This window comes from Sinocyclocheilus grahami, unplaced genomic scaffold, assembly GCF_001515645.1.
Source record: "Sinocyclocheilus grahami isolate Dianchi unplaced genomic scaffold, SAMN03320097.WGS_v1.1 scaffold348.1, whole genome shotgun sequence".
Taxonomy (NCBI): domain Eukaryota; kingdom Metazoa; phylum Chordata; class Actinopteri; order Cypriniformes; family Cyprinidae; genus Sinocyclocheilus; species Sinocyclocheilus grahami.
The window spans coordinates 424,911-443,501 of record NW_015505527.1 but is presented as its reverse complement, the minus strand read 5'-3'; the positions used below and the strand labels follow the sequence as shown (position 1 = coordinate 443,501).

Here is an 18,591-nt window from a genome sequence, read left to right as displayed (position 1 = left end):
CTTGTTAATTATTCCAGTTTAGAACATGAGGGTGAGTAAATATTTTGTAAAATATTTTAAGACTTTTGAATGTCATATGCAACTCTGTGTATTTGAATGTCTGGTTATTGTTGCAGGTTTTTATTTGATAATAAGAGTCAGGAGCATGTGTACTACAGATGGAAACTTTACTCCATTCTACAGGTGAACGATCCACTGCCTTTCATGGCTAGTCATCTTTTTAAGTGGGATAACTTGCACAATTGGTGGCTGACTAAATACTTTTTTGCCCCACTGTAAGTAGTCTAAGCCAAATGATATTAAGGCTCAGAAATGTTTACTCTCTCAATTGTACTGTTTGAATATTATGAACATATTTAACTTTTATGAGAACCATTGCCATCCTGGTGTAGTCACCCACCATTCACTTTTGTGGTATGGAAAAGAGAAAAGTCAGCTTTCTGTTAAATGTGTCTCTTGTTAATTATTCCAGTTTAGAACATGAGGGTGAGTAAATATTTAGTAAAATATTTTAAGACTTTTGAATGTCATATGCAACTCTGTGTATTTGAATGTCTGGTTATTGTTGCAGGTTTTTATTTGATAATAAGAGTCAGGAGCATGTGTACTACAGATGGAAACTTTACTCCATTCTACAGGTGAACGATCCACTGCCTTTCATGGCTAGACACAGTCTTACTCTCAAAAATAAATGTAATTTTCACATCTATATGAAAACTGTTAAACATTTCTCTGTCTATGTCCTTCTTTCAGGGAGAGAGCCCAAATAAATGGAGAACATCACCTTTCAGAATGTTCCGGGGCGGCTCTCTGTGGAAGACACCTCTTCTTAACCCATATCTCCATGGTGATGAGGAACCAGAAGAGAGCTCCTTCCCTTCTCAAGAGGAAGAGCCAAAGAAAGGGCACCTGAAGGCAGAGTAAACATGTGTTCCTCTCCGACAGAAATAGAAGTTGTAGGATGTCGATTTCTTTGAAATGAAATGCACATAGGCCTGTGATGTTTGGGTGCCCACATATGTTTGGTTCTGTAATGTATGTGCATATTGACTGTGTTTGTTGTGTCTCAGGCACAGAGAGAGGTTGGAGGCCTTGCTAAGAGGGCTGACTCCTCGCAGGGATGAGATCGGTGATGCAATGCTATTCTGCCTGGAGAGAGCGGAGGCTGCTGAGGAGGTCGTCTCCTGCATCACTGAATCTCTGTCTATAGCACACACACCACTGCAGAAGAAGGTACATATACAATTACTGTTGTACAAAGTTGGAGTTCACAAATTACAGCTCGAGTTTGTAGCATAGCCCTTCTTTACACTTTTGGACGTTTTATCTTGTGTATCTTACAGATTGCCAGACTTTACCTAATATCTGATATCCTCTACAACTCCTGTGCCAAAGTTGCCAATGCGTCATATTACCGCAAATTGTGAGTCAGTTGTGCAACATTTTTATTTGATGTTTTTCTTGATTGTATTTGTGCTTTTTTTTTTAGTGTCTTTGAAAGTGTTTTCCAGTAATTTTTTTCAAACCTACAACAATGACATGATTATGATTGTTTTTATCCTGAAATTGTTTTTATTATATATAATAAAAATGTATTTTCTAAATGCATGTTATTGATCTTATCATGAAAAATTCATCCATGCGTGTTTCATTTTTTAAATGTTTTTGGACTTTGTAATTTTTAACCAAATCTGAATTATGTGGTGAAATGACACATTTCTCTCTGGTCAATAAGACCGGACTTCTCCAATCTCCGCCGCTTTCTTAAGATCTACTGCAAGCTCACATTCAGATCTGTCTCTATTCAATCAATAGCCATTAAATCGAACCAAGTCCTCACCCTACAATTTTTCTTTTTGATAGTCTGTTTCACTCAGATGTATGCCACAATACGGAAAAAGATCTGTCGCTACTGCAGTAAAATCGAAACTTCAGAAACTTTGATGTTGCCTCTGATGAACCCTGACGATTGTTCTATTTTGTCCTGCTGTGTAATAGTTTTGAGACAAAGCTGCCGCAGATATTTGGAGACATCAGTGAAGCGTATCGGAACATCCAGGCCCGACTCCAGGCAGAGCAGTTTAAGGTGGGAACAGTCTGTTCTAGCATGTCATATGTCTTGAGCTCCTCCCCTACAGAGATCTTTGATCCAACCCCCCCTCTAAAGTTCTCTCTTTCAATTCTCTATCTGCAGCAAAGAGTCATGGGATGTTTTCGTGCGTGGGAAGACTGGGCAGTTTATCCAGACTCCTTCCTGATCCAACTGCAGAATATATTCCTGGGGCTTATTAAACCTGGAGAGGAAGTCATTGACAGAGCAGAGGTGAGCTGTGGCAAATAGATAAAAGAAGAAAAAAAGCTGTTTTTGATCTGTAAAGTGTACTATATTCATTTACCTACCTGTTCTCTAGCCCAAATCTCCTGATCTAGATGGGGTGCCATTGGATGGTATTCCTCTAGAGAAAGGTGAAATTGATGGTACACCCATTGATGACCTTGATGGATCACCTATGACCTGGGATCCATCCTCTATAGATGGTGTACCGGTTGACGATATAGACGGTGTTCCCCTAGGAAACCCAATAGACGATATTGATGGTGTGCCATGTAGGTAGAAGGGCATTGAGGTCGTGGACGTTTATCTTTTTTATTTGTAGCCTATTTCCTAAACTGAACACAGTGAAAGTGTTAAAACACATACAATATGGATTTTGTTATATTGGTTTTATTTAAGTTACACATATTTCCTCTTTGTGCTTGTTTTTGTCTGATCCAGTTGATGAGGGCTCAGATAAGACTTTACCCACTGTTGCACTGTCTAAATGGGAGAAGGTGGAAGATTCAGAATCCTCAGGTACAATCACAACATGAGTAGTTATTCATGACTCTTTTACACCCTTTTTATTTACTGCTTTTCCCAGATTATCCAGTCTTTCTATATATAATACAGCATACTTAACAAATTCAGTAGTTACTCTTTACTTGGAGCACATGCTAGGGTTCTTTAGAGATATAATGTTCCAGAAAATCTGCTTAATCGGTTACCAAAGAAGCATGTCAAAATTATTGATTAAATAATTTTGTGATATTGAGGTCGTGGACGTTTATCTTTTTTATTTGTAGCCTATTTCCTAAACTGAACACAGTGAAAGTGTTAAAACACATACAATATGGATTTTGTTATATTGGTTTTATTTAAGTTACACATATTTCCTCTTTGTGCTTGTTTTTGTCTGATCCAGTTGATGAGGGCTCAGATAAGACTTTACCCACTGTTGCACTGTCTAAATGGGAGAAGGTGGAAGATTCAGAATCCTCAGGTACAATCACAACATGAGTAGTTATTCATGACTCTTTTACACCCTTTTTATTTACTGCTTTTCCCAGATTATCCAGTCTTTCTATATATAATACAGCATACTTAACACATTCAGTAGTTACTCTTTACTTGGAGCACATGCTAGGGTTCTTTAGAGATATAATGTTCCAGAAAATCTGCTTAATCGGTTACCAAAGAAGCATGTCAAAATTATTGATTAAATAATTTTGTGATTAAATGTTGTGTTGCAAAAATGAGTACACCTTCCTGAAAGTTACTAAAGAAAAAGAACATTCTAGTGTAAGTTTTACAGGTACATATGTTGAACCAAAGCTTTTTAAGAGAAGTCATTTCTTGACCATTAAAAGTGTTATATATAGACCACTTGGGAAAGAACTGTCGGGAGAGTTATTTCTTGACATGCATGGTTTTTGTCCACACTGGAACTGCCTACTGTAGCCAAAGCACAATAAACTCATTTAACCCTTTTTTTTTTTTTTTTTTTTTTTTTTGAGGCCCATATTTACAAAATATCGACTTCTGGGAATCCATACTCTGGTCTCATGAGACCAAGTCAATCATTTCAGATCTAACAGCATTCAAAATGTTCTGGTGTTGCTAGAGGAGGAGTACAGTGAGAAGAGCCTGGTCCCTACAGTGAAGTTCATTGATAGTAAAGCTCTTATATAGGGATGTATGAGTGCTGAAGGTGTGAGGGAGTTGGCCTTTATCAATCCTCATGATTTCACACACCACTGATTTTGATGTAATACAAAAACTTGAAACAAAAGATGCTAACCTCATTCCTCATTCCTTGCATTGTTGGTTATTTTTTTCAACATGACAATAATGATATGTATTCTCCAAAGGTGAAAATTTTCAACAACAACAAAAAAGTCTTCAGTAGACAAGTATTTCACCCAATCGTAACACTCTTGAGCAGCTGTGGGGGATTCTGTAGAGATGAGTTGAGCAACAGTCCAGGACCCAGGGCATTTAAGGAGGTCATCCTCCTGGAGTTAAACAGGACAGATGTGGCAATTTGTCATGATCTTGTATACTCCGTGCCAAGAAGGAAATATTTAGTACTAGAATACTCATTTCTGTAATACTTTATTTAAACAAAATTGGCTAATTTACTTCTTTTACAGATATTAATGACATACATTTCTCTGTTTTTAAGTATATGTTTATAAATTTCTATTTTGCCATCTTTCCATGAATTGTATTAGTGATTATTAAGAAAATACATCTTTTGTATGTATTCAGAGGGGGTGTGCTCATTTATGCTGTGCACTGTACATATTCCTTTCAACTGCTGCAAACTTTAAACTGTTCTTATCATCCTTTCAGCCAAGAATGACTCAGACACAGAGGTGAATTCAAGGTAAGACTGCTGGATGTTGTTCATTTTATTCATTGTTCTCTGCGATGAGCTGGCGATTTAGTTTTATCACATGGTACATGACTGGAGCATTTCAACAGCCTCATCAAATCACATGCTTTCTTTTACCATTTTCTTTATAAGGACTATCCACTAAACATTCTTTTAGTTTACTTTTGCATGTACGTTGGCAAAGTTTTTTGGTAAATCCAGGCTATAAGCATGAATTATGAACAGGAAATATAAAAAAATAGAAAGTACACCACTCTTTCAGTTTGGGAGACCTCATTGTTTCCTGTCATGTCTTTGGCATGCAGTGGCCTGAAGGAAAACGATGGTGACTCAGATATGAGCAGTGATGAAGCTGACAGCCCCAGCAGGTATGAGGGGGCGGAGTTTAAGAGTTCTCTGAGAAACTTTGAACTGTCTGAAAGCAAAAGGACACGCCTCCGAGAACTTGAGGTTAGTCAGTCACTCATATTTTATGTCTCGCTCTCCCTCCCACACACTCACAGACAGACATGGCACTAGAGCTAACTGTGTTGCCAGGTACTATAAAAGTGCGGTTATGTATATTGCAGGTGAAGGTGATGAATTTCCAGGATGAGTTGGAATCGAGTAAGAGACAGAGGAAGTCCAGTATGACTCTCCAACAGCAAGTTCAACACTACAGAAACAGACTGCTACAGAAGGTACTACACACAGCAACTCTCATAATCGAGAATTACACAATATGCAGATTGTGGCTGATTGGTCAATATGCATTCCAGTTGTGCTAAATTATACAAAACAACTGGTCACCACCAAGACATGTTTTTGGCTGGTAAATATTCTCATTTGACCTTTATATCAGCAAAGTGTATATGTATTGTTTATGCCTGCTGTCTGCATAAGCACAGAATTCTGCTAGAAAATGTTTAACTTCTGGTAAACTCACTTATTATTTATGTCTTTGTTTTTCTTTCTGTCACTGCTTCTTTAGGAGTTTGACAAGGACGACCAGGAAAAGAAAGACAAATATTCACAAAAACAGAAAGACCGGTCCAAAAAAGACGAGCGGAGAGATAAAGGGGAGGACAGGAGTAAAACAAGGGATAAAGAAAAAAGTAGAAAGAGTGAGGACCGAGAAAGGAGTAGAGGAAGGAGTCGAGACAAAGAAGAGAGGAGAGAGAGGTATGCACTCATCTCTCTCTCTCACACACACACACACACACACACACACAGAGTTTATTACATTCCATTATCATTCAAAAACAATTATTCACAATACCTTGACCCAGCACAATGCATCAAGTTTTCAGCGACAAGTAATTTTGTCCCCTTGGAATTATAAGGTTCTATCTGACATTTTTGTCAAAATTAAGTTATTCACATATTCTTATTCTGTGACAACTTGTATACATAATGTGATAGATTTTTTAATGTTGTGTAATTTTAGGCCTTTTTATTTAAAAAAACAAAAAGGTTCTATCTACACAGTCGAACTTTGAAGCTCAATATCTCAAAATTACTCGGAATGCAGATAGAACATTATAATACCAAGGGGACGATTTGTCTATTCACACTAAAATCAAACAACACTTACAGCCAATCAGAGCAGAGACTACCGTTCAAATGTTTGGGGTTGGTAAGATTTTTTTGAAATGTTTTTAAAAAACCCACATCCTCTCTTCAGGTCATTTTGACCTGAAACTGACTTTCAATTAAAAAAAAAAAATCAAGTGTTATAATATTATAGTATGTCATTTTGACCCGGGAGGGAAGGATTTGTTACACTTTACAATCTCTTATGCTCATCAAGGCTGCATTTGTTTGACCAAACATTCAAACATTAATATTGAGAAATATTACAATTTCAAATAACCGTTTTCTCTTGTTATACATTTAAAAATGTTGATGTCACGTGATCCTTCAGAAATCATTCTAATATGCTTATTAGAATGATAATTTTGCTCAGCATTATTAATGTTGAAAACGGTTATATTTTTGTGGAAACAGTGGTACTTTTTTCCCCCCGAATTATTTGATGAATAGAAAATTAAAAACAGCATTTCGTTAAAAGACATTATTAATGTCTTTTCCATCATTTTTGATCAATTTAATGAATCCTTGCTGAATAAAAGTATTGAAACCTTACTGCCTTCAGACTTTTGAACGGTGTTATGTTTGACGCCATATGTAGCTCCCCCCTTTTCAGCGTATATGAACGAACTATATAGTTTCACAGTCTTCCCAGTCTACTGACATTTATGACATCTGCTTCGAGCATTAAATTCAACAGCGATGCTATAGAGCTACCGCAAAAACTGAAGTTCAAGGACAAAATTCTAAACATGGCTGCATACTTGTTTCTCTAGCGCATTAGGTCTGTACAAGTGCGATGCTGGAGAGGTGAGATTTCACTGTTTGTGAGGTTACCCAGCACAGCGCTACAGAAAGAGAAACCAGTTGACCGTAGAAATATCCTGATGCTTGTGGTCACAGCTACTTGAATTATAATTGACTTGCTTGTCACTTTGTGTTGTTCTTGGTCATGTTACCATATTAAGTGTATGTGTGGATTTTACCACTCCTTTTATCACTCTTTGTCTTCCATGAAGAACAAGATCCCGATCACCACGCAAGTCAAAACGCTCTCGATCACCATCACCACAGCACAAATCCTGGAGGTCATCGTCCCGATCACCACATCGCTCGCACAAAAAGACCAAGAAGAGCAAACACTGAACTCTGACCCTTCGAACCCTGTGACCTCTGCAGTAATCTCGTAACAGTCTGATGGACTGCTTTCGTCATGCTCATCAATATGTTTTTATTCCACAGTTCTGGCTGATTTACAGCGGTTCATTTGTTTCCAGAGCTGCAATCACAACCCTGGGCTTGGCTGAGTTTTTCTAAGATGAAGTGTGAACTTGTACAGATCTTCTTTTTGTTTCGTAAACCATTTTATTTGTGTTTTCCTCTTGTTTTAAATCCTGTGTTTAAAAAATGCTGCAAGATTGACCCCTCCACCTCCAGACTTTACAATAAAAACAATTGTGGAAGGAAAAATGTGTCTTTAGAATATTATATAAGGAGTTAAAGGTTTTCACAAAAGCAGTTGTTAAACATTGTTGAATATTTAAATGCTTTACAGTAACTTCTAATTATTTAATTGGAATTATGTAATTATTTGTTCATAGGAGGCTTGGAATAAAACTGCTAAAACTTTGATTTGTAAGATCTTTTTCGAACTATTGAGGTTCTCGCTTGGAAGAAAACCGATTTTAAAATACTTAATTTTCTCTAAAACCACCCATTGATAATGCTGAGAATGCAACTAATACCTTATCAATCAACATCTCACAACAATTATATAAAAATATCGAGAAAAAATATAGTATAATCACAATACAACATATACTGTATGTATGAAATGCAATATACTAAAACACAGGCATGGATTCACAAGGAAAACATAATTATTGGGATTTGCTTTAAATATGTAAGAATCTCAGGTGTCTTGATTATAAAGCGTTGTGATTTAACAAGTGATTCTAATTCAGTTCTAATAAGACAAAAGATGGGATACCATATGAAAACGTTTGCTTATGAATTAAATTTTTAGAGATCGTTTTTCCTGTAGCACGGTCTTAGATGTTTTGCAGTTTATTGCTGCAGGACTAAGGCATGTTCACACAGGTGAGCAGGAACCCTGGACATCTTTCTTCTGGCCAGCAGAAAGGCCCCTTTAATGTTGAAGTTATTGGAACTGTGACCATAGTTGTGCATTACATATAAAATGTGATTATCACATGTAAACATATAAAGTGTCTAAAGAACGGTCCCACCAGTGCATGTGCATTCTGGTGATTTTACCATCTTTAAATACAGTATATCCTGAAAAGGGGACTTTTCATTTGAAATACAATTGGCTTATTATATTGCCATTGCTCTAAAAGAAAAACATTTAAAATTACATGGAAAATATGTCCTTTGCTCAGATATAGCAGTGAAAAATATTTTATTGCATACATGCAAAAACAAAACAACACACAGGGAAAATCTTTACATCATTTATTTTTTATTTTTGGAATCATACACATAAAAAATCAGGTTCAATTATTTTTACAACATAAAATAACACTGACGTTTCTTAAATTGAAATGAGTTCCGTTAGTGCTCATGTTGGAAATGTGAGATTTTGTGTTTTCCAGAAACATCGACTTTGGGGTTAAAGTGTGTGTGTTTGAAGGGCTGGCTACCTGTGCCTCCCATATCCATTCTGTCTCCATGCAGGCTTGCAGTTTCACTCAGTCATTAAAATGGCATCATTGCTCTATGCAAATTAAAGCCCTTTTTGAACATACAGTAACAATACCCCTTAAAATGATATCAAATTAAAAAGAAAGGAAGATAAAGAAAGAGGCGTATAGCTGTAATGAGGTTTGTCCCTGCTTCTCAACCGTCCCCACCTTCCAACTTCCTGGGTCCCTGTTCTCTGCATACAAGGCGGGGCTTATAATCTCCACCTCCCAGAGCACTCTCCAGCAGCTGATTGGTCAATGAATGGGGGCTCAGTTAGGTGTAAAGTGACACTGATTTTGTTTTAGCTCTGTCCAAAAGCTGAGAGGAGCTTTAAAATCAATTCTATATACTTGCTGGGTGTCATATTCAGCACAAGCACTCAGTATTTCTTAACATTGACAAAAACTTTAATGGCTCCAGTGAAATCCGCAGAGAGCAAAACTTCAGAGTGGTCTGTTTTCAGGGCCCCTGAGGAAAAGAAGAAGAATGGGTTACTTTTGTTTAGTGCACTTTTGTGATCTTCACAATGCTATTTCCAGTCAGTACCTGATGGGATGGTCTCAGAGTCGTCTGTGCTGTCACTCTTACAGTCCGAGTCTGGTTTCTCTGTCCCAGCCTCCTGAGGCACGATGAGATCCGGATGCGGAGCAAAAATGGCTGAAGTAACTACGGCATTATGGGCTACAAAGCAGAAAGCACATGTAATATAGGACCCTAAAAGTACATAGTCATTTTTGTTAGAACTTCACTATTGGGGGAAAAAAATGGAATTGTGATAAAAAAAAACAACAACACTCCCACTCCAGGTTTGATGTGCTTGTTTGTAGGGCCAAAAGAATGTGTGATGATACATCAATATGACTGTAAAATAATACTAATACCAATACTACTAATAATAATTAAATCAAATGAAAGAAATTACAAATTAACAAATAAATAAATATTACTATTATTAAGTTTTAAAGGGGTCATATGATGTGATTTCAATTTTTCCTTTCTCTTTGGAGTGTTACAAGCTTTTGGTGCACAAAGAAGATCTGTAAAGTTACAGAGACTAAAGTCTCAAATCCAAAGAGATATTCTTTATAAAAGTTAAGAGTCAGCCACACCTACCTAAAACGGCTCGTTCTAACACGCCCCCACATATCTACGTCACGATGTGGGAAGATTTGCTTAACGCCACCCAAATGTTCACGCAAAGAAAGAAGGCGTAACTTTTATTCTCGCTGTAGTATTGTTGTTGCCGCCGCCGCCATGTCGTGAAGGCGCTGTGTGCTTCGTTGTGAAAGTGAAACTACTTTGTTTGGCCTTCCAAAAGAGGACGATATCTGCTTCGTCATGCCTGGAGCTGATCCGTGCTGGTTGCTGAGGAAATACTACAACTTTGCGATGTGGATCGCCAGATTCAAGTCCAGCCCGGGGTCGTCACATGTGGTTGCCGCAAGCCCGCCGGACGCTCCTCCGTGCTGGTTGCTGAGGAAATACTACAACTTTGCGATGTGGATCGCCAGATTCAAGTCCAGCCCGGGGTCGTCACATGTGGTTACCGCAAACCTCCTTCGTCGAATCCACTAGCCGCGCCGTTCTCAGGCCCGCCGCCTCTGCTCACTCTAGCCCTCCGGCCGTTCCTCACTCTAGGCCGCCGCCGCTCACTCTAGCCCCCGGCTTCTGCTCACTCTAGGCCGCCACCGCTCACTCAAGGCCGCCGTGTGTGACGCTGTGTTACGTTGTGAAAGTGAAACTACTTTGTTTGGCTTTCCAAAAATGGACACGACTAGAAATCAGTGGTTAAGTTGTGTTTACAACACTGTTTCAGAACACTTCAACCCAAATATTCAGAAGTGTGTAACACATTTTATGGAGGACTGTTTACTGATCCTGGTAGAGTAGACTACAATGCCGGCTGTTCTGACTCACAGACTGTAAGTACGTCTTTTATATTTAAAGAGTTTTTATATTTTATATATTTAAAGCGAGTTTTTTTGGGCAGTGTAGAGTAGGGCTTGTAGTTTGTAATTTCTCCGATCACAAATGCAGACATGGTTTTATGTTTATGCGGCGCGATGCAACGCAACACGTAAAAAGACAGTATAAGTCATTATAATTCATAATTATGTCCCCACTGGATGCAACGAATGCCTCGTTTATAATGGGTTTTCATGTTTTTGAATCATCACAGTATGGTGAGGGGTGTAACATTTCCATCACACCCTTGAGGTATTCGGCCAATCATAACGCACTGGATAGCTGGCCAATCACAGCACACCTTGCTTTTTTAGAACGATGAGCTTTGTAAAAATCTACGCGTTTCAGAAAGTACAATGTACAGTATGTGGAAAATAATGTGTTTTTTGAACCTTAAACTGCATAAACACATTTCATTACACCAAATACACAAAATAATGTTCTTTTTAGCAGCATCATATGACCCCTTTAAATCATTCTATTGTTGAATATTGAAAGAAAGAAACTCGTACCGGTTTGGAACGACATGAGGGTGAGTAAATAATGACAACATTTTCATTTTTGGGTGAACTATCCCTTTAAAGCTTCTTTTTAGTTGACAACAGCTGGTTTATAGGTGTGTATCATTACAAGTTTATGAAGATGATTGATACGCGATGCGTCCCCAGATGCAAAATGCACCCAAATGCAAAGATGAATGAGTGTGGAACAGCATTTGCTCCAGACCATGTTGCACAGAGACGGAAAGCAATAGATCATTTGTAAAAGATGTGCTTTACCCTGCACATATATATTTAAATAAATTGCAGTCTTTCGATTTGATAAATCACACTAAGCCACATCACATTGACCTTTTGATTTGGACTAATCATGCAGCCCTAATGATCATGACCATGTTTTGAACATGGCGGCTGTACAACCTTCAGTCAGTCAAACATTCCAGAAATGTACTATTTGACAGACTGCCAAAACAAATAATTCCTGGAATGGTTTTATCTGTTTAACTGCCGCTGCTCTCAGTATTTAATTCATTTTTGTTCCATCATTACCTTTGATCCCTTCCCAGAAGTCATTGCGGTCTCTCCGTACAGAGGTGAATTTGCTCAGGTCGTGGTATGTGCTCCAGATGTACACATAGTTGTCCTCTGAGCCGCTCACAATGAAAGAGTAGTCGTGACTACAAGAACAAGACGAGATCCTTGAGATTCACTCATATTTTCCAACTTTCCGTAGAAGTGTAAGATCAGAGATGGACATATCTGGGCTGTCCCGTCTTTCAGACTTGCTCTTCTCACCTGAAGCTGGCTTTGATCTGACTGCTGCTGTTCACGTAGCCTTTGTACTTCATAGACAGAGACAAATCTCTGAGGTCATACAGGCGAATGCGAGAGTCGTTTGACGTCACCAAGATCTGCAGAGAAAAAGGAAGTTCGTTAGGAAGCATTAACTGAGTCTAAAAGATGCTGTCAAGTTTTATCACCTTGACATGAATAAAAACATTATTCATGGTATACTTCAGTAAATAAATAGGGGTTTAAGTCTATCTGCAGTCTTTTTCTATTTTCAGTCTATTTCCTCTTACCTTGTTCTCTCCTGGCAGCGGCTCAATACCGGTGATTTTGCGGCCCACACGATTCCTGCCTCTGGTGGAGCGGACATGGATTTGGGTGTGATATTTAAGGCGCTAAGTAGAGCATGATGAAAGAAGGAGTAAGTGATTAATAATAGAGTATTTAGGGTTGGATTTTCTAAATCACTGCTGTATATATTGTGTTTTTCAGAATCCCATTTCATTTCAAGTGACAATCGTTGCTCCCATCTAAATCTTACAAGAATAAACACTCACCTCTGTGTCATAGAAAATGCAGCGTCCATCGTAGGTGCCAATAACTGCATATTTTCCATTCTGGCAGAAGTTAGCTGCTGTTATCAGACGTGTCTGTCCGTCCACCTCATTCCACAGTGCCACTTTCTTATCTGGAATATTCCATAACCGCAACTTTCCGTCCAAAGAACCACTCAAAAAATACCTGTCATCCTGAGGGAAAAACACAGTACCATTCAAATGTTTGCCGGGGTCAGTTAGATATTTTTTTTAAGAAATTCATAGTTTTATTTAGCAAGAACACATTAAACTGATTATAACTGACAGTAAAGACATTTATAATATTTGATTTTAATAAAGGTATTTATTTGAACAGTCTATTTATCAAAGGATTCTGAAGAAATGCATCATGTTTCCACATAAATATTAAGCAGCACAACTTTCTTCAACATTGATAATAATAAGAAATGTTTCTTGAGCACCAAATCAGCATATTAGAATGACTTTTGGAGGATCATGTGACACTGAAGACTGGAGTAATGGCTGCTGAAAATTCAGCTTTGCCAACACAGGAAATGAATACATTTGAAAAAACCCTTTATAATAATATTTAACTAGGGGCCAGATTTACTAAACAGGGCAAATTAGCATTAGAGTGTTATTCCATAAAAGTGCTGATGGGAGGGGAAATTCTGTGGCTGATTTACTAACAATGCACACATTAAAGAACCCAGACGCAGCCAGATCATTTCCATAATGACCAACGCAATCATTAAATAATGGCGCAGTCATTTGACTAGCGCAAACGTTAGTAAACTGCATTGCATCGACTCATTTTAATACTCTCCTCCCATAAATTTTGCATCTGAAAGGGAAACTCCTACAAATGCATATTCAATAAGATCAGGCGCAAAAATAACTGTGTCCATGCCTTTTCAGCACTAATTCTTTACTGCGCAGCTTTAGTAAATACTGACCGTACTATTTTAATGCCAAAAGACGGTTTGCACAAGCACAAGCTGTTAGTAAATCTGGCCCTACAGCTGCTTTTTCCAACCCCAAAAAGTAGTGTATACCTGAGCACACGCGAAGCACACTTACCCTGGGATGAAATGCGATGGCTGTAACAAAGTCTATGTGCTGAAAACAGCAGAGACACTCCCTCCTGGAGATGTGCCACAAACGAACCGTCTTATCCATTGATGATGACAGCAGGAAGTAGTTCTACTCAGAAAAGAAGTGATATAATTATGTCCAATTCATCTTCATTATACTGTGAACTTCAAATGTGTTCCACACTTAAGTGGTTCAGTAGAGCACTGATGACCATAAGCTCTCACCTTCGACCAGGACAGATCCAGCAGGTCAGCAGTGTGACCCTTGTACTTACAGAACGGAACTTGCCGGAACGGCACGTTTCTGTCCTCAGTGTCTGCATCTTCCACTGCAGCACCAAACTGAGCGAGAGAAAGCAGGAGAGACCAATATCATAGAGCTTTAAATAATCACTTATAAGCATGAAATACAAAACAGAGAAACCGAAAATAAAATTTTAAAAAAGCCTTACCCCTCCTTCTGTATCTGATTTTGAGGAACAAAGACTCTCCTGAGAGGGAGATGGTGACACACGTCCTGTGAGATATAACAGACACCTTTTTTTTTTTAAAAAGGAAACCAAGCACAAAAATAGTAATTACAGATATTTTACTCAATATATTGGTGTGATTATTAGAGAATCACGCCTCTAGCTTAACAACAAGCTAACACCAAACTTTACTGAAATCAACTGCAAGCACTCCATGCAGAGTGCTACTAGTGCTGCCTATGCAGAGAGCTCCAATTCAGATCACTTATGAGGCTTCAAGATGCTTACAAGATCTCGCTAGGTTTTAAAACAGAGCTGGTTGATTTGCATATGCTCTACATGGGCAGCAAAACAACAGCGCTGTGCTTTGAAAGTCATTCACTTTTATTGATTTTCAGTGTTTACTTCCTAGACAAAGATCAAGCTTAACCTTGGGCTAAACTACACAGTGAGTGGTGATTCATCTTTTAAATGTAAATCTAGCTCTAGTAATTCATTTCATTATGAACAGGTCCATTCAACACATTTGACAACCAGAGTGTTCAAATACTTTTTGGGGCCACAGTATAAGAACTATGTGAAAGCTACAAGATGTTATGAATAGACAGATGTCTCTATATACAAGAGTGTGCATGTGTGTGTTACCTTCCGTGTTATATTTTATTCTCATATTGTTGAAATAGTCATAGGCATTTTTTAGGACCCAGATCCGAACCACATTATCCTGCCCTGCTGTAGCCAACAGCCGCCCACAATGAGAGAATTTCATTGTCCAGACGGCACCCTGAGAGAGACAGAGGGGAAGGAGGAGTGGTCAAATCTCTGAATAAATAACCAACTACATCACAGATCACAAAACATGCTAAAGTTCACATTAAAGGTCACACACGCTCTCCTCACCATGTGTTCTCCACTCAGGTCCTGCACTACTTTGATTTGGTCAAAGTCAAAGGGCCCTTTGAAGCTGTGAGCAGCTTTAAACTTGACCGGTCGGGTGTACGGCATCCCCTCATCATCACTGGAGGATGGGTCATCCTGGTCTGTGTGGAACACTTCATCCCGAACGCTTTTGACTTTATTTACGGCTTTCTCTCCATATTCCTCCGCCAAGTGCTTCGCCCTCTTCACAGACTTGCCCAGAAACTTTTTCAGCTGTGTACTGAGTGAATAGAGAAGAATATGTCTAAAAAATAACCCTCAGTGGTCCTTCAAGATATATGCTTTTTATTTGGTCAATTACACTACCATTCAAAAGTTTGAGGTTTGTAATATTTTTAAAGAAATTTACACTTTTTTATTTTTTTTCAATGCATTTGTAATGGCATATTTGAATGATTTCTGAAGGATCGTGTGACACTGAAGACTGAAGGAGTAATGACTGCTGAAAATTCAGTTTTGCCATTACAGGAATAAATAGCATTTTAAAATACAATAAAAGTTATTTTAAATTATAAAAATAATTTCACAATATTACCGTTTTACTGTATTTTTGATCAAATAAATGTAGCCTTGGTGAGCATAAGAGGCTTCTTTAAAAAAAAATAAAAAACGTAAAAATCAAAATCTCCTAATTGTGTATTTTTACTCAAAACTATGACAACAGTTATAAATAATCATCCATCTCTTACGTTCTCTGTTTCAGTTTCCCTCCATCTGTGTCTGTAAGTGCAGGCTGGGACTTTTCATCATCATCAGACTGCGCCGCATCATTTCTGCCAAGAAAAAAAGAAAGTGTGAGATCCCACCCTAAAGCGTTCAGAGCTGCTGGCTTTCAAAATTAGGTTGCATTTAATCCTGATGTAAAATGAGAAATTAGAAACACTGATCCAGGACCAGATCCAGCTACCCAACTGTTTCAGATTAACCACACTAACAGAAACTACAAAACTGTTATCAGCTCAGCATTATGAAGCACTTCTTGCCAGAATGTTCCACTTGTGTTCAAGTGGTTTCAAATCAGAAGAGAGCGGAAAAGGAGAAGGGATTACATGCCTTCTCCCTTCGAAAGAGAAAAACAGTCTGTAGGTTTCATTCTGGCGGATAAAATGAGGGCAGATGAGAGTGTAGTGAATCGGATTACTGATAGGATTCGATTCTGCTGCCTGAGGGGCCCCACCACATCAGCACTAGCAGAGTGTCAAAAAAGAAAAATTATCCTTGATATTACACATAAAATGTCAAATCAGCTCAGAAGAGCTCCAAAACTCTGTGATGGATTGTGGATTATAGGATACAGTAGGACATCTTAGGCGCCATGACGTCTCGAAAATTTGTCCATGTTTTCATAGTGCCAAATCAGAGAACTTGTGTATCTACGTCTTAGATTCAAGTGAACAGTTGGTGGTTCTTACGAGATATACTCCTTGGTTCTCCTCATGATGTGCAGTGTGAGCGGGTTGATTCCAGTCGGGAGTTTCTCTTCCGCCTGGATCAAAGGGATCTCCTCACCAGTGTCCAGATTCTTGATCATCACGCTTGCAAGAATCTCCTGCATAACAAAAACACATGGATTACTGCCTTGAGTAATAATCATTATAAGAGATTCATTACATCACAAAGACATAAAAACTGCAGCAGGCCGTGTAAAATACAACCAAGCAAAAGCCTCTCCCAAATGAATGAATGAAGGAGAAGTCGCCCTCCTAATGTGGTTATTCCCCACATACCTGCTGTCCAGCTAATCAGTTACAACTATTAGGTAACCTAACCATATTAATATAGTCTTGCTAAAGTTTAGAATGTGCCCCTCCCACTTTTGTTCACAGAGTGCTGCAGGAATGCATCCTAAAACCCAGAAGCAAGTACGGTTCCATCATCCCGAAGTCAGTGGGTTTTTGGAGAAATGCCAAAGTTTTATTCTACAACATAAAATATCAGTAACAATCCCACTTGTGATTCTTTATAAACTAATGCATTTTACTGGTTATTTACCAGGTAGCTAAATGGAACTACAAGTTGTCGGTGATGTTAAATGTCATTAAGCCGAAGAGATAAACTCAAACTGTCCAACTTGTAGATTTCTAATAAAGACTGAAAGAGTTGTTGGAAGCTTAGTGGTGGTGTTGTTGACTGTGGAGTAGTTCATTTATAAGAGTCTTAAACCCACAGAGTTTATTTTCTGCAATAATCCAAAAGCTAATAGAAACGTCCTATTGGCTTTTTGTTGAGGGAAACAGTGTGAGCTTCTAGGTTGGCCTACAAAACTACATCCCTGCAGCACTCTATTCTTATGCTCATCTTGCAACATAGGTTCACATGAATGCAAGTATGTGCGCACTAGGGCTGCATGATAAATCGAAATGGAATCGAGATCGCAATTCGACAGAAGCTGCGATTGTCATGCGTATCTTTCAGTGAAGCACTGTTCTGTGATCAGCAGTAAATCTCCATCCAAAAGCCAGAGGGCGCTCTCGCGCTGAAACTCCAAATATGCCTTGCAGAAAAACCCCAGGAAATGCCTATGGCTGCAGCTGAATAAACAGAAGATTCAGCTGCTTTCATTGATTCAACGTGACTAATAAACACACGACTACTGCAGTATACGGTTTATCAGAGTTCTTATTATTATAATTTTCATTAAAATAAAGTATATTTATAATGCAATGCCTTTATCACTGCTTAAATACTCTAAAATGTTGCGTGCCTTATTCTGTGTAAGAAGCCACATCATATCACAGAAGGATTTATTTCAAACACTCGACTGATGTTATGAAGTGAGTTTGGAGTAGAGCTGGGAAAAAAAAAAAATCGATTTTCCGATTAATCGGTTTTTTTTTTAATGACGTTTCATTTGAGAAAACTACCGTCATATCACATACACAGCAGCTGGAAGTTCTTCACAGCAAACCGTCAAAATTAAAGTTTAGTTTAACGTTCTACTGTCAGTATATATTACTATTTAGCAGTCTTAAGACTCAGTGCTACTACTGCTAATAAATATTAATAAATCTAAAAGGAATAATCACATCCGTTTTCTTTTTAATTTTAACAGTAAACCTCTGTTGTGCAGCACATTTTTTGCCAAAAAATAAAAGGGTTTAACTTTCATTTGATTAGGATAAATTAAATGAATGTTTTATGCCTTCATCTGATTACCAGAAAAATTAAGAACATTTTATAGGGCCCTATTATTGTTTAAAAAAGGACCCTATACAAAAAAAAAAGAATAGGTTTAAAATACAGGCATGTGGTTCTTAATTTCTTTTTATTAATTCACCATTTGTAAA

The 18,591-nt window shown here is 38.1% G+C and overlaps 3 protein-coding genes across 11 annotated transcripts in view; 2 read left to right on the top strand and 1 right to left on the bottom strand.

The window, feature by feature from the left end:
• LOC107548465 (U2 snRNP-associated SURP motif-containing protein-like) overlaps positions 1 to 2,968 on the top strand; it is an 8,894-nt gene extending 5,926 nt beyond the window's left edge. For all 3 annotated transcript variants that reach the window (XM_016229162.1, XM_016229160.1, XM_016229161.1), the window contains 8 exons: positions 117 to 183; positions 754 to 920; positions 1,071 to 1,233; positions 1,344 to 1,423; positions 1,999 to 2,086; positions 2,195 to 2,323; positions 2,412 to 2,607; positions 2,777 to 2,968. In XM_016229162.1, the coding sequence (XP_016084648.1) occupies positions 117 to 183; positions 754 to 920; positions 1,071 to 1,233; positions 1,344 to 1,423; positions 1,999 to 2,086; positions 2,195 to 2,323; positions 2,412 to 2,607; positions 2,777 to 2,871 (985 nt within the window). In that variant the 3' untranslated portion in view covers positions 2,872 to 2,968. The remainder of the gene's footprint in view (positions 1 to 116; positions 184 to 753; positions 921 to 1,070; positions 1,234 to 1,343; positions 1,424 to 1,998; positions 2,087 to 2,194; positions 2,324 to 2,411; positions 2,608 to 2,776) is intronic.
• A 227-nt stretch (positions 2,969 to 3,195) lies between these two features.
• On the top strand, positions 3,196 to 7,804 carry LOC107548467 (U2 snRNP-associated SURP motif-containing protein-like). Its single transcript, XM_016229163.1, has 6 exons — positions 3,196 to 3,320; positions 4,673 to 4,706; positions 5,021 to 5,165; positions 5,285 to 5,395; positions 5,686 to 5,876; positions 7,304 to 7,804. Exons 3-6 carry the CDS (start codon positions 5,052 to 5,054, stop codon positions 7,428 to 7,430), a joined length of 543 nt encoding a protein of 180 aa, XP_016084649.1. The 5' UTR covers positions 3,196 to 3,320; positions 4,673 to 4,706; positions 5,021 to 5,051; the 3' UTR covers positions 7,431 to 7,804.
• Positions 7,805 to 9,348: 1,544 nt separating this feature from the next.
• The window catches only part of wdr44 (WD repeat domain 44), a 22,807-nt gene continuing 13,564 nt past the window's right edge, over positions 9,349 to 18,591 (bottom strand). For all 7 annotated transcript variants that reach the window (XM_016229152.1, XM_016229153.1, XM_016229154.1 and 4 more), the window contains 13 exons: positions 16,717 to 16,853; positions 15,994 to 16,077; positions 15,266 to 15,524; positions 15,011 to 15,149; positions 14,348 to 14,412; positions 14,121 to 14,237; positions 13,882 to 14,004; positions 12,802 to 12,993; positions 12,538 to 12,639; positions 12,251 to 12,366; positions 12,005 to 12,132; positions 9,537 to 9,671; positions 9,349 to 9,458 (listed from right to left, as the gene is read on the bottom strand). In XM_016229152.1, coding sequence (XP_016084638.1) covers positions 9,370 to 9,458; positions 9,537 to 9,671; positions 12,005 to 12,132; positions 12,251 to 12,366; positions 12,538 to 12,639; positions 12,802 to 12,993; positions 13,882 to 14,004; positions 14,121 to 14,237; positions 14,348 to 14,412; positions 15,011 to 15,149; positions 15,266 to 15,524; positions 15,994 to 16,077; positions 16,717 to 16,853 — 1,686 coding nt within the window. In that variant the 3' untranslated portion in view covers positions 9,349 to 9,369. The remainder of the gene's footprint in view (positions 9,459 to 9,536; positions 9,672 to 12,004; positions 12,133 to 12,250; positions 12,367 to 12,537; positions 12,640 to 12,801; positions 12,994 to 13,881; positions 14,005 to 14,120; positions 14,238 to 14,347; positions 14,413 to 15,010; positions 15,150 to 15,265; positions 15,525 to 15,993; positions 16,078 to 16,716; positions 16,854 to 18,591) is intronic.